This window comes from Sardina pilchardus, chromosome 10 (genome assembly GCF_963854185.1).
Source record: "Sardina pilchardus chromosome 10, fSarPil1.1, whole genome shotgun sequence".
Lineage (NCBI taxonomy): Eukaryota > Metazoa > Chordata > Actinopteri > Clupeiformes > Clupeidae > Sardina > Sardina pilchardus.
Genome location: NC_085003.1, coordinates 17815982 through 17828747, shown reverse-complemented (window position 1 = coordinate 17828747; position 12766 = coordinate 17815982). Strand labels below are relative to the sequence as shown.

General features: G+C 46.1%; 1 protein-coding gene across 2 annotated transcripts; it reads right to left on the bottom strand.

The window, feature by feature from the left end:
* Window positions 1-11: 11 nt before the first annotated feature.
* LOC134093637 (L-fucose kinase) lies at window positions 12-12160 on the bottom strand. 2 transcript variants are annotated; one of them, XM_062546802.1, is made up of 23 exons: window positions 11621-12160; window positions 10371-10522; window positions 10183-10233; window positions 9965-10090; window positions 9652-9724; window positions 9441-9538; window positions 9233-9313; window positions 8916-9035; window positions 8595-8766; window positions 8374-8480; window positions 8055-8156; window positions 7753-7926; window positions 7562-7629; window positions 7041-7408; window positions 6326-6542; window positions 5783-5949; window positions 4220-4447; window positions 3702-3845; window positions 3438-3557; window positions 2757-2944; window positions 2271-2370; window positions 719-942; window positions 12-417 (listed from the first exon to the last, which is right to left on the bottom strand). In XM_062546802.1, exons 1-23 carry the CDS (start codon window positions 11700-11702, stop codon window positions 331-333), a joined length of 3249 nt encoding a protein of 1082 aa, XP_062402786.1. In that variant the 5' UTR covers window positions 11703-12160; the 3' UTR covers window positions 12-330. The 2 variants fall into 2 exon arrangements, with proteins under 2 accessions (XP_062402786.1, XP_062402787.1); XM_062546803.1 differs by lacking the exon at window positions 12-417 and having other exon boundaries at window positions 804-942; window positions 3702-3861.
* Window positions 12161-12766: the final 606 nt, after the last annotated feature.

Sequence of the window (12766 nt, the reverse complement as noted above, 5' to 3'; positions counted from 1 at the left end):
CAAATATTATTTATTTGTGGAATGTTTCAAGTGTGCCTTAGAGAAGCCTGTTTTATGAAAAGCCATCTTCTGAGCGAGAACACAAACTTATCAGTGATTACAGGGTGGGAAAAAAAAACTTCATACATAACCTTATCATACAGGGTTGACATTATCACATCGGTCAAGCATTCACAGTGTCAAAAAGGAACATCTGATAATGTGTAAATCAAAGGTTGTGGCTTTTCATGTCAGATATAAAAATCCCTCTAGAATTGGAGTTATACAAGACAGTGGTAAAAAAAAATGTTGACATTCAAAAAAGTGAGCTGAATCTTCATGTGGGTTTCTTCATTGGTCTGGTGAGCTTGTTGACGTAAGAACACAGATTCCTTCCATGTCCAGTTCTACGGAATGGACACTGAAATCCCCCAGGCCCTGTGTAACACAGATAAGACTATGTTTGAAACAGTCTTGCTGATACAAGTTGGGAAATTTGATTATCAGTATAGTCTACTAATGAGGTCACTAAAAAACTCAATGTTTTATACTGTTTTGGAGATGGTATAACACAGTTATTTTTGTCATCGTCATTTTTGTTGACTGACTCAGGCCTCCTTTGGAGCATCTGTTTTTCTAGCTTAGTGTTATACGAGTAGGCCATGCTACTTCCTCAAAATCCTGAAATGGCATGAAAACAGCACCTGCACTTGCACCATCAAGACCAGCGTTTGCTCACCGGTGTGCTGCTGAGCACCTGCCGCACGGCCTCCTCCTGCCGGGCGTCTCGGGTCAGCAGGTAGAGGAAGCCCCCTCCGCCCGCCCCGGCCAGGCTCTGGCCCAGGGTGAGGGGCCGCAGGGCGGTCATCATGCTCCGCACCGCGGCCGGCTCGCAGCCCGGCGCCATCACCTTCTTCTGCTGCCAGTACCGGTCCAGACAGGAGCCGAGCCTGGACAGGGAGCCTGCGGCAGACAGGGATTTCAAATGGAGTTTGGACGTTTGAATGATTATGTCCAGTCTGAGTGTCCAAACTGTCTACAATGTATTTCATAGGCAATGGAATTTTAGTCCATTTTAGTCATCTTTTTTTTTTTTACTCTCCAGTGCCTAGGATATGACAATCTTGTCAATGTAATGTGTATGGTGTCATACTAAAGTACACAAGGGTGCATTGCTCGTGGTAATGATTGCAAACCTTGGGAGTCTCTTCTGTGTTCCTCTTCAGTATAAATTCAGAAGTGTTTTTCATGATGAAATCTCCTTGTGGTCTTACCCCTTCCTTATTTTGGGAATTGGGATCTATCTGGACCTGTCCTCTCTCTGCATAGCGTTCACCTGCTGTCAGCAGGTCAGCTAACTGCAACAGCTGACATGTAAGCTTGATTGGATTGGTGCTGTACACTTATGACACATTCATGGACTGAATGGGCCCACCTGGGCTGTGATTGGTCAAAACGTAGATTCAAAGCAGAAATCAGAGTCACAGAGCCCATTTGCTTCACCACTTTGTTATAGTGAAGAATGGTCAGACTCTGCCTTGACTACAGAAATTTGAACATGCATACTGTACAGTTAAAGATGCCTATACTCTCCCAAACACCAAAGACACCTTCTCTTTTCAAAGTCTCAGTGGAGCCAAGTGGGTTTTTTTGGTCATGGACCTGAAGTAGGGATAGTACTACCAAGTAGAGGTTGCAGGGGAATAGAAGCACAAGACCACTTTTGTCTGGTCTCTAGGCTTCTGGCAGTTTAATCGCATACCTCAAAGCGTAACAAATGCACCATGCACTTCTCAGAGGCTGATGGAGAAATGTGTTGGAGACCTGCATCTTAATGAAGTGTTGATCTTTATAGATGACCTGATTGTCTGTTCAGAGATGCTAGAAGAGCACGAGGCCAGACTCATGAGGATGTTAAACAGGCTCAAAGACTGGTCTGAAGCGGTTTCTTGACAAATTTTCAAGAATTCTGTTAAATATCTTGACCATGTTATTTCTTTTAAATAGAAAAACAATATCTATTTTAACAATCAAGGTAATTCAGTTCACTCTAAGACAGTTATTCTGTATAATTCATTAAGGTATCAGTGGGAAGTATCAAAAATATTTTTTAGCATTGAAAAACATGAAACTATTTAGTTGACTGCTTATTTTGCTCATGGGATGTCTTATAAAACATACGTTAACAAGGTTACAAAAAAACATATCTTAACAAGGTTGATTTTCCCCAGAGGGTGTCTTTTAAAAGACACATGAGGAAGATGTTTATCTGCAAATGATCTGAGTCTCACCATCTGTGCATGCAAGGGCACACTCCTCAGCGTTGCTGACCAGTTGCTCTGTGTTCGTGACGATGGAGGGCAACCGGCTGTACCAGCTTCTCACCACATCCTGTAGATTAGAAAGACAGACGGCAGTCTACGTCAAACGAACAAAGCGCTTCGTTCACAGCCAACGTTTTCGTTATCACTTGATCAAAACACACATGGGTTGACTTAAGATTGAGTACAGGGGAAACAGGAACACTTCCAAGTTACTTCACGTATGCCAGTGAGGTAACACCAGAGTTCACCAGAAAGTGCAAGATGGTGATAAGACCATCAAATGCACTGTAGAGTAAATTCTCAAATCTGGCTTGTGAAATAATTGAATTAATTGTAATTTTATCATCTCAATAAACCAATTATATAAGATATTGTCTATTTAATTGTTTCATTCACAAACATGAAAATAGGTCTTGTGACTCCAACCTGAGGAGAAATGCCACACAGCCTTACCTGTAGCAGGTTGCGAGCCAGTCGCGTTTTGCCTGTGTACACCAGTATGAGGCGCTGTTGCAGGGCGGACAGGAAGTCCTGGGAGAGGGAGAGCCGCTCCACTTCCACCCTGAGGGGCAGACAGGCTCTCGAGCGAGCCAGCTTCACCCCCCCGACCAGACCACCAACTTGGTCCTGCCAACCTCCACCTGAGCACGGAAACAAGAAGCCATATTCAGAGCGTGGGGATAGGGGAATCTCAGGGAGGGTCAAAACAATCATTCGATATTAGGGAAACCGTTGAAACGCAAAATGTATCCCTTACTGAGAGTTTAAGAGGGGCAAAATATCTATGGGCCGCCTCACACGTCATTATATTTGGAGAGACAGGTGTGCACATCCAAAAAAATTGTTCAAACAGGTGGCAGACAAAAAACGTGTCAAAGAGTAAAGCTGATGGTGAAGGTGAAAGGTGTGTTGCCTTTTATACTTTTTGGAGCCATTACAGTGTGCAGACCATCACCAAATATCCTTCATTAAAGCTTCGCTTTAACCCTCTCTGCCATCACCTTTACTCCCTCACATTTCACTATTCAATTTTTATCCACTATGCCAGCATGCTGTTCCTCTTGTTATTTGTGAATATGGGGATATGGGACATTATGGGGATCACTGGTCAGTTGGAGTCACTGAGGCCGTTACCTGTGGTTAAAGTCTGCTCCAGATGCAGCACTGCGTGGATGAGGGAGTCGGTGTCGTAGGTGCGACCTGTGCTCCTGTACACCGCAGCCAACACTGCCCCAGCCAGAATACTGCTGGTGCCTGCGCACACATACACACACACACACACAGAAACACACACAGATACGACATTGTTTCAGTTCCCTTCTCTGCATTTATCTTAAGCCAGCAGACATTTGCTATTCTCATACTTCCGTCACCCCGTCACCCCACCCTCTCTCTCACCGAGACCAGAGCCGTGAGGCAGGAGGGACCAGCTGTGCAGCTCCAGCCCTCCACCCCAGCGCTGCAGCAGCTGCTCGGCCAGGGGCTGCTGGGAAGGGAAGGTGACCAGACCGCTGCACACACACACAGCCTTCAGGAGGGCACCTGCACAAACAGCACACTTCATCACACACACACATACACACACACACACACACACATACACAAACATCATGGACACACGAATGAATCCAGCTTTGAGTTCCCAAAGCTGTTTTTGCTACTACTGCTGTGTCATTGCGTGTGTAATTCTGTATTTGCTGACTGGCTGTCACATGTCTCGGCCTCAGACGAAAAAAGGAAGAGGAGAAATTGCAGAAGTTTAGAAATAATTCCAGAGCAATTTCAGAAAATTGATGATGAGCGGCAAAGTTGTGCTCGTGACCTCATGCTCCGCATACTCCACGGATTCAATTTCTACTAATCTTACGAGTTGAACTCTGTGCTCCAACAGCACGTCTCCTGACAGGCTGGCTCACCAGGGGCATGGGGTTGACAGTGGTCCTCCAGGTCCTGCAGCGTCTCGCAGACCGTTTCCGTGGCGACGCTGCAGTCCTGCCCGCTGCTGGAGGTGACCAGTAGCAGACGGGGTTCTCTGATGCGGCGCGCTCGGGCACCGATGGGCCGCCTGCCGTCCACCTTCACGGCAACATTCACCACGGCTCCCCCCCGCTCAAAGGCGATGGGTGGCGTGTCACTCCAGCCACCTGGGAAGAATGACCACATGGAGTTTACATCCTAGCCATCTACCTCTCTCTGCATTTCACAAGAGGAGAGTGAAGATGCAAATATACCTTTTTTGTCAGTCTTCTTAACAGCTGTTACGTTTTTTTTCTACTGCTTACATACTACATGTTTGCTTGTCACACAAATTTGTAAACATATCTTTCGAACACCATAACCCCACACCAAACCTGTAAAACCATAAACTAGTTCTGAGTGTTTGACTCCATTTTCAATTCCCTAAAACACATTTTTCAGAACACCTCACACAATTTTCCACCTAATATACAAAAAAAACAGGAAGTAACTTGCATTTGCTTTTTAAACACAACCTATCAAAATGGCACACTTATTCACACTCAGTCCTTAATGTGCAAACACATTACTTTACTTAACACCATCCAATCATTGCCTTAGTACAGAGATTCCCAAACTGTGGTATGTGTACCATCGGTGGTACACAAGCTGCTTCTAGGGGGTACGCGAGATGAAAAGGGCTACGGCAGAGAGGTGTTAAAAAAAATAAATGTTTCTTCAATCTTTTGTAATTAATTTACGAATAAATAAATAATTTTGAATCAGGTCATAATGATATGGAAACATGAAATTAAAGGATATTATTTACAAACTCTACAGTATGCTATGTTTTCATTAAAAAAGGGGTGGCTTATGAAACATGATGCCTGAAATACGTCAATAGAATGTGTTGCTTTTGAATATGTCGGATGGTGAGGGTACGCGAGCCGAGGGAGGATGTTGAAGATGGTCCTTGAGGAAAAAGGTTTGGGAACCGCTGCCTTAGTATATGCCTATGAATACTCTATAAGGATAGACCCTTTCGATCTGTTCCTAGAGGATTCACGGTTGAAATGTTCAGAACCAATGCAGATACTTTGAAGTGAAAATGAATGTAATGTTCTACAAGGTCAACTTTACAGACAGTAAAACTTGTCCTTTGTCCCCAAGTTACCATACCACAGCTCAATGTTGCTGTTTATGGTTTCGGAAATGCCTTAGGAATGCAAGGAACGCACATGTTTGTTTTGTTTCAGTTGAAAGGGTCAATAGGCCTATGAAATGTCAAACTACCACCCCCTGACTTTTTGTGACATTTTGAATGCTACTGTATGTGTCATTTTGCTGATTTGAGATTCGAGGCATTTTGTGAGCGAAATTGTGGGTTTTGGGTGTAGAGTTTTGAAAAGTAGACACAGAGTTTTGAAAACCTGTGTAAACAGTTGTAGATGAGGTAAGCAAACAATGTGAGCTGGATTTAACTTCTGTTTATGTAATAAAACACCTCTGTAGAGCAGACTTACCTGACAGGTCCAGCCTAGCAGGACACTCCACTTCTTGCCACTCGCCAATGGGAGGCATCTCTCCCTGGCCAATAGACACAAACTCTTGGGCCGACATAACCGCCTGTCGCAGCAAGACTTGACCTGCCCCCTCATAGTGCCTTGCTGCACGCACCAACAAGTCAGGCCTGTGATGGTGAACACACACACACACACACACACACACACACACACACACACACACACACACACACACACACACACACACACACACACACACACACACACCTGTTATATTAGTATTTCTCAAATTGTTCTACACACAAATGTGGACACGTTTCTGTAGACATCTGTAGACATGACAGCAAATCCAAAGGCTACTTGATAATGAACAGGAGATAATATACTGGATTTGATAAAAGTGAGTACACAGCGAATGCAATATCAAATGTACCCTAACTGACTCCACAGCACATTCAATCTAATCATGTGGAATCCTCAGCTGTCCCTGATTAGATCCACATGGGGGGGGCAAACCCCCCCGGGCTCCCCGTAATCTCTGACCTGTTTAGCCAGTGACTCCTCTGATTGGCCAGCGCCTGGACGGCCGCGGGGAGATCGCGGCGCTCCAGCAGGCTGAAGGCTGCGGCCCAGGCGGGGTTGGCGGCCGGGCCGCTCCGCAGACCTCCCTTCCCCTCGCCGGCCATGCAGCCCAGCACGTCGGCGATGCAGGCCAGAGTCCGCGCCGCCACGCCGAGGTTCTCGCAGCTGCCCGCCGCCACTGCAGACAGACCAGACAGATGGAAGGCGAGAAAGGAGGTGGGCGAGGGGGGAAAAAAAAGATCTTTTCCTCAGCAGGGTTCAAATGAAGTTAAGGTTTCAAATGGCTTTAATCTCTTTTTCATAAAAATGTTTTGGAGCCTCAGCAATAAAATGATTCTATTCTCTCATATCATCAACCATGGTGAAAGCTGAATCGACCAAATTAGCCCCTGCCAAGACTTTTAAATATTCTATGCAGAAACGGAACAGCCAGACATGCCTGACTCCTGATTAATATACTGTATCAGCGCCTAGCTAAATTATTAAGACATATTGCAAACCATTACTGCAAATTACAGAGTCCAAGGGAGTCTTACAGACAAGAAGCTTCGTTCACTATTGGCAAGTGAAGTGAGTCTTCCAAAAATAAGTACACTTCACAGTAGCAGCACTGAAATGACTGCGGCACACACTGAGGTGCCCTTAGATGCCTCTTTGAAACATCCTCATTCCTCACCGTTGTCCAGTGCGCTCAGGAGTTCCCCCTGCTGGCCGCCCAGCACGGCAGCCCTGATGCTGGGCAGGAGGCTGTGGTCGCTGTGGCCCGTCAGCGTGTCCACGGCTCTCCGCCTGGCCGCACGGAAGAGCAGCTCCTCTCTCCAGCGCAGCTCCCCCTCCTGGTCGGTGAGGGACAGCACCTCCCTCAGAGACAGCCTCCAGGCGCCTCTCCACCACTCCAGAGCTCCAGGGCTCCCCGACATCAACCAGGACACCCCGTCCAGTCCCACCGCGCCGTCACGTGGCTGGAACACGGGGAAGAGCCGGGCCTCCCAGAGCGAGCGCTGGGTGTTGCTTTCGCTGCTGGTGCCCCATAACTCCTCAGGCCTGGGCCCATGCGGGGGGGGGGGGGGGGCAAGAGAACCATGATGAATAATCAACATACCCTCCACAGAGTGGCTATCTTGTGTACACTGCATGCAAGACATTCAGATGCAGTTTGAAAAGTACAAGCCCAAATCCGGCTGCTCAGTCTCTTACCGTATCCCTGTGCGCTTGTAAAAGTCAGTCCAGCTGTGGTTCAAGAAAGTCGATTCCTCACAAGAAGCCTGTAAAGAAAAGATATGGAGAGAAGAAATCAGGGCAAACAAGGGGAAACAACTACAGCAGACAAAAAAGCTAAACATTCAGATATGAAATACATTAATTTGTGCCCATATCTGACATGATACCTCCAGAGTATCGCGTGCCCCCAGAACTGTGTAGACGGTTAGTTTGAGCTCTCCCAGCTGCACACGGTGTCCCTGGATGATGATGTCAGCACTCAGAAGAAGGTTCTGGATCTGGCTCCCTGACGTTGCCTCCAGGCCAGACAGAAAACTGCCAGACGGCACTTGTACCGGGCCCTGGGTGGGCAGGCACACAACAAACAGTGAAACGTTTGTTGGCAAGAGGCCATCACAAACTGTTGTGTGGGTGTCGTTTATTGTACTGTTGGCAAGGAAGGGGAAAAATCATTAATGTGTCTCCTCACCTGGAGGTGGCAATGCTGAATTACAGCCCCAAATGACACAGTGATGTTTCCCTCCAGCACACTGTTTATCACTCGACTCTCCACGCTTACACAGTCCCTATTCTGAGAACAGTGTGTGTGTGTGTGTGTGTGTGTGTGTGTGAGTGAGTGAGAGTGGGAGAGAGAGAGAGAAACACTTTCATCACTGCAAGGCCAACATAAAGACAGCCAACCGTACGTGAGGTTGTAAACGCTCTCTAAAATTTACGGTTATGTCACTCAAGAGGCCGAGGAGAATGACTGATACGTCTCCAAGGTATTTAAGGTCAAGGACAGCTACCTGAATATGAGACAGAGTCTCCATCTGCCATCCTTTTTTTGTCAGCCGGCTGATATGTTCCCATCCTGATAGTGTCATATAGTCATAGGTCCCATCTGCAATGTATTCTATGACAGAAAATAATGCCAGTCGTCTAAACACTGATAACATGAAGGCTTGCAAAAACACCTTGGGAAATATTAATGATGTGATTTTAAGTACTATGATAAAGACTACGATACCCATGGAGAGAGGAGTTCCTTTCAGCGTCCTCCAGAGGACTGCCCTGGCTGACCTCACTGCTGCCCCCTGTGGGCCACTGGGAGAGGTGGAGCCTGGCCGTTCCTCACTGACGAACCGAGTCTCGTTCACATCGGAGCACAGGCACATCAGTATGTCCAGAAAGAGAGAGATCTGCAAGGAAATCAGTGAGGGCAGAGGATGGAAAGGAAAGAACGTTGGACAGAAGTCCAATATTACTCTTGATATGCAAAAAACAGAAATGGCTCATTGTCACTAGCAAGCACTGAATGAGTCTGATCCCGACGCTTGCAAAGATTCACCTGTAACGATGGAGCACCTGAATCCATGCCCAGGTAGGTGCAGCCATCCAAAGGTGAGGTGACATGAGTCTGAAGTAGTTTCTCAGACACACTTCTGCATAGGAACACCGGCCCAGAAACCTGAACAAGGCAACACAAAAATGCATCATCACTGTAACGCAGAGCACAGAAACTACAAGAGATGTCCTTATATTATACTGGCAAGTTCAGTACTAACTGATTGTTTATGACAATAGAGAGAATGGAGGTTGAACTGGCATTCAATCACAAAAAAAACTATTTTCCCCCCCCCCCCCAAAATGTCCCCCCGGACGTACCAGCGGCACCTTCCCATCTGGCAGGATGGCTTGCCGGATCTGCTCCTCTGACCCTCTGTAGACGATGTCGCGCACTCTGCCCTGTGACCAGGAGAACAGCCAAGCAGGGTGCTCAGTGAAAACCGCATCTGGCCGTGGCCCGTCTGTGCAGGTCGCCAGAACATAAGGCACTACAACGCCACATTCCACATTCCCTGCGCACACTCACCTGCCCGTCGCTGAGATAGACTCCGTGATTGGTGGCGTACGATACGTCACCTGGCAGAGCCAACACTCGAACACCCGAGAAACCCTCCCAGGACATGGCTGAAAAAGATGAGTGTGTGTGAGATACCAGTAATTGGAGAGAGGGAGATGGAAAGCAAACACGACCATCATAAGACTGGGGTGACACCATGTCTCCCCAGGCTAGTCTTCACCTTGTCTGGAGGGCAGGGTGAGGATCATGTCTGTGCTGCATACCCACACTCCTGGAGGAGAGCCAGGGCAAACCTGCAGAGGCCCAGAGTCCACACACACACACTAAGCACCAGACTACTCACGAGATACTCATGGGACAAGTCAGCCCACTTGTCTCAACCACAAAGTTCAGTTAGGGACTAAGGCTAATATGGGTAGCCACAAGGGTCGAAAGTAAAGACACTTAAAGGAACAGGACAGATTTGACAGTGATGATCAAGGTATTAGAAGTTGTTGTTTTTTTTGTCTAGTTGTGATGTGGCTATCTCTGACCTGATGAGAAAGACAGTCCAGCAGGATGTCCAGGCAGCAAACTGGACCCTCCACAGCATGCTGAGCGCCCTCTACTGGCAGCCAGGAGAACGCTCTCCCACAGCTATCCCAGGGGAAATCTCTTCCCTGAAAGATGGGGAAGAGAAGTCACCGCCATAAATTGAAAACATTGTGTTATTACAAGCCACGTTTATTCCACCTGATCTGATCTTTCCTACCGTGTGAAGAATGAGAATGTGGGCATCATCCAAGACATCTGAAGTTACCACCTCAAAGAAAAAGATGACAAAACAGGTCTTTCACATCACAACACAACAAACTGCTGTAAGATCATACTGTGGAAGACAGCGTGAGAGATGTGTGCTGCTGAACAAGGCTGGCAAAATGGCTGCTACCGGTCACTCACAGTGTGTCCAGCTCTGGCACTGAGGTGCTCAGCGGCCACGAGGAGGGCATTGAGGGTGGCTCCCCCGCTGCCCAGGCGGGCCTGAGGGTCAGCCACGGTCAGCAACAGGGCCCCTGGCGAAAGCCCTCCACGCTGCTGCCGCAGGTCCAGCTCTAGGATGCAAGAGCATCAGGTTCATGCTTGATCAGTGGTGCCTCTGACAAAGCCCCATCTGACCAAAACTTTCATAAACTCATCTCTCCTCCAGTTAGAGTGACATAATATGAAATGTGCCGTGTGAATAACAAAACTGCATACAAGTCATACAATTTCTTTGAGACATATTTTACTAGGGTTGTAGCGGTACACAAAAATCACGATTCAGTATGTATTTAGGTGTTGAATTCATCATTCGACTAATGTTTGGTACAATAAGGCTGTAAGCCTAGCATTCACTGACAATATTGCTGATGCTCAACACATATGCAGGAATAGTATTTTGAAAAGGTGTCAAATGTGTTTTGCTGCAGATTAATTTAACTGATGTAGGCTTATGGCCTATTAACATGTTTCTATGGGAACTCCAATTTGAAACATGGTCTGCACAAAAAAGATAACAACTTCTTAAATGGTTGAGTAGCCTATAAATATCTTCTACACCCTTAATTTTGTACACTATTTAGTCAGTGATCATTAGGCTGTCTTGGAAAACATGGAGCATGGGCTCCAAGAGGCTCTCCCTACCGCTGGATTTTGTGTCAAGCTCATTCTAGCTTAGGTGAACGAGGAGGGCAGACAGACGGATCCCTTGGGATCAGGATCAGCCAAGACACAGCAAGCGTCTCTGAAGATTGTGCTGTCTCTGAATCAGTGATGCTTGTGGATAATCTGATCAGAACCTGTCCAAGCTTAAATTAATCTTTGAAATGTTCATTAGCCTATTGCATTATTCACTAAAAGCAGTGATCATTTTTCTAGGAATTTGTCACTCAGTGTTTTTCTGAACGGCTATCCTTAGGTAGTGCGGATGGGTGACACTTGCCAAACCAGAATGTCAACATCATCGAGAAAGCATGTGACTACGACAATCATTACAGAGAACCATCGCCTCAAAGATAACATTGGCTAGGGCTAGGCTATACTGTAACAGAAAAGTTACAATGTAGCTACTGGAACGATCCGTCGGAATGCACTGATGTCAGACAAAATGAGAAGTGTTTGTAAAGCACGCCAACTGTCTGCAGGAAAGTAGCGTTTAGGCTACTACTCACCCCTCTGAAATGCATAAACACTGTCTTTGTGCTGACAGGTCAAGACAACCACCGTCCAATGTTTGGTCCCGTTGTTTGTCATAGCCTATTGCTTATCCGGTCATGATAAAGATCAAATGCTCAGATAACAATTGAGAAGACGTCGCTCGGTCCCTTGGTTCAGATGTCAGTCAGAGCACCCTGCAATGTCAATCTGGACGATTAGTTTGAACCCGGAAGAGCTTTTTTGGACGTAAGATCTCTTCGCATTGGTTTTGTTCAAACAACTTCAATTAAAGGCGCTCAAAACACCACAGAATTAAATGTAGGCTACATGTGGTTATGTTGTCTTTGCATGTCTTGAATTGCTATGGTCCATTTCAACCCGATTCGTAGGCTACCAAAACATTGCCACCACTGCTCTACATACTTGGTCTAAAAACAGTGGGAACGATTTTAGTAGATGCCGCTAAAACAACTCGAAAAGCATTAAAACGATCTAGCCTAGTCTTCTATTAAGTTAGAAATAAGTCTACAAACAGCCTACGAGCATCTGACTTACACCCGCCGCCATGTGCAAGTGACGTCATGTTTACAGAATGGGACAACCTATCCTGCACTCACTTTGCTACTAGATAGACAGATAGATACCAGAGAATGTATAATAAGGGATACTTTACTACTACTATGCAGGCTACTAGTAGCCTATGTTGACATTAAAAAAAAAATAATAATAAAAAAAATATTTAAGAAATCAACAGGGGACACGTACTGTTTTGTGCAATATAGGCCTAGGTCTAAACAACATTTTTAGAAGTATTTAAAAAAAAAAAAAAAAAAACGATCGCAGTGGCCCATATATCATCACCGACCTGCATTGTCTCTTTTAATTAGGCTAATTGTTCTAGTAGTCACAGCATATTGTTACATTTAACCCGATGACAACCCGTTGGCTCATTCAGAATCAACGAAAGAAAGACGAAAGTTGGAAATCAAATACATTTCTCAGATTTGTATGTCTCTTATTGGAAACAGTGGCATGTGTTCCGTGGCATTATTAATAATCCATTGCTGTTGGAATGAGATGAATGGTCAAAGTTTAGAGGTAGGTCAACTGACGAAAAATAGGGATATACTGCCCTCGCGTGGACTCGGATGGACTCTCAG

What these genes read in the sequence shown, in the direction of transcription:
- LOC134093637 (XM_062546802.1), bottom strand. Translation starts at nt 11,702, where the DNA reads ATGACAAACAACGGGACCAAACATTGGACGGTGGTTGTCTTGACCTGT. An exon ending in GCCTCACGGCTCTGGTCTCG is followed by an intron (nt 3,558 to 3,701) that starts GTGAGAGAGAGG and finishes ATGTGTGCGCAG; the next exon opens with GCACCAGCAGTATTCTGGCT. An exon ending in GGAGCAGACTTTAACCACAG is followed by an intron (nt 2,945 to 3,437) that starts GTAACGGCCTCA and finishes TTCCGTGCTCAG; the next exon opens with GTGGAGGTTGGCAGGACCAA.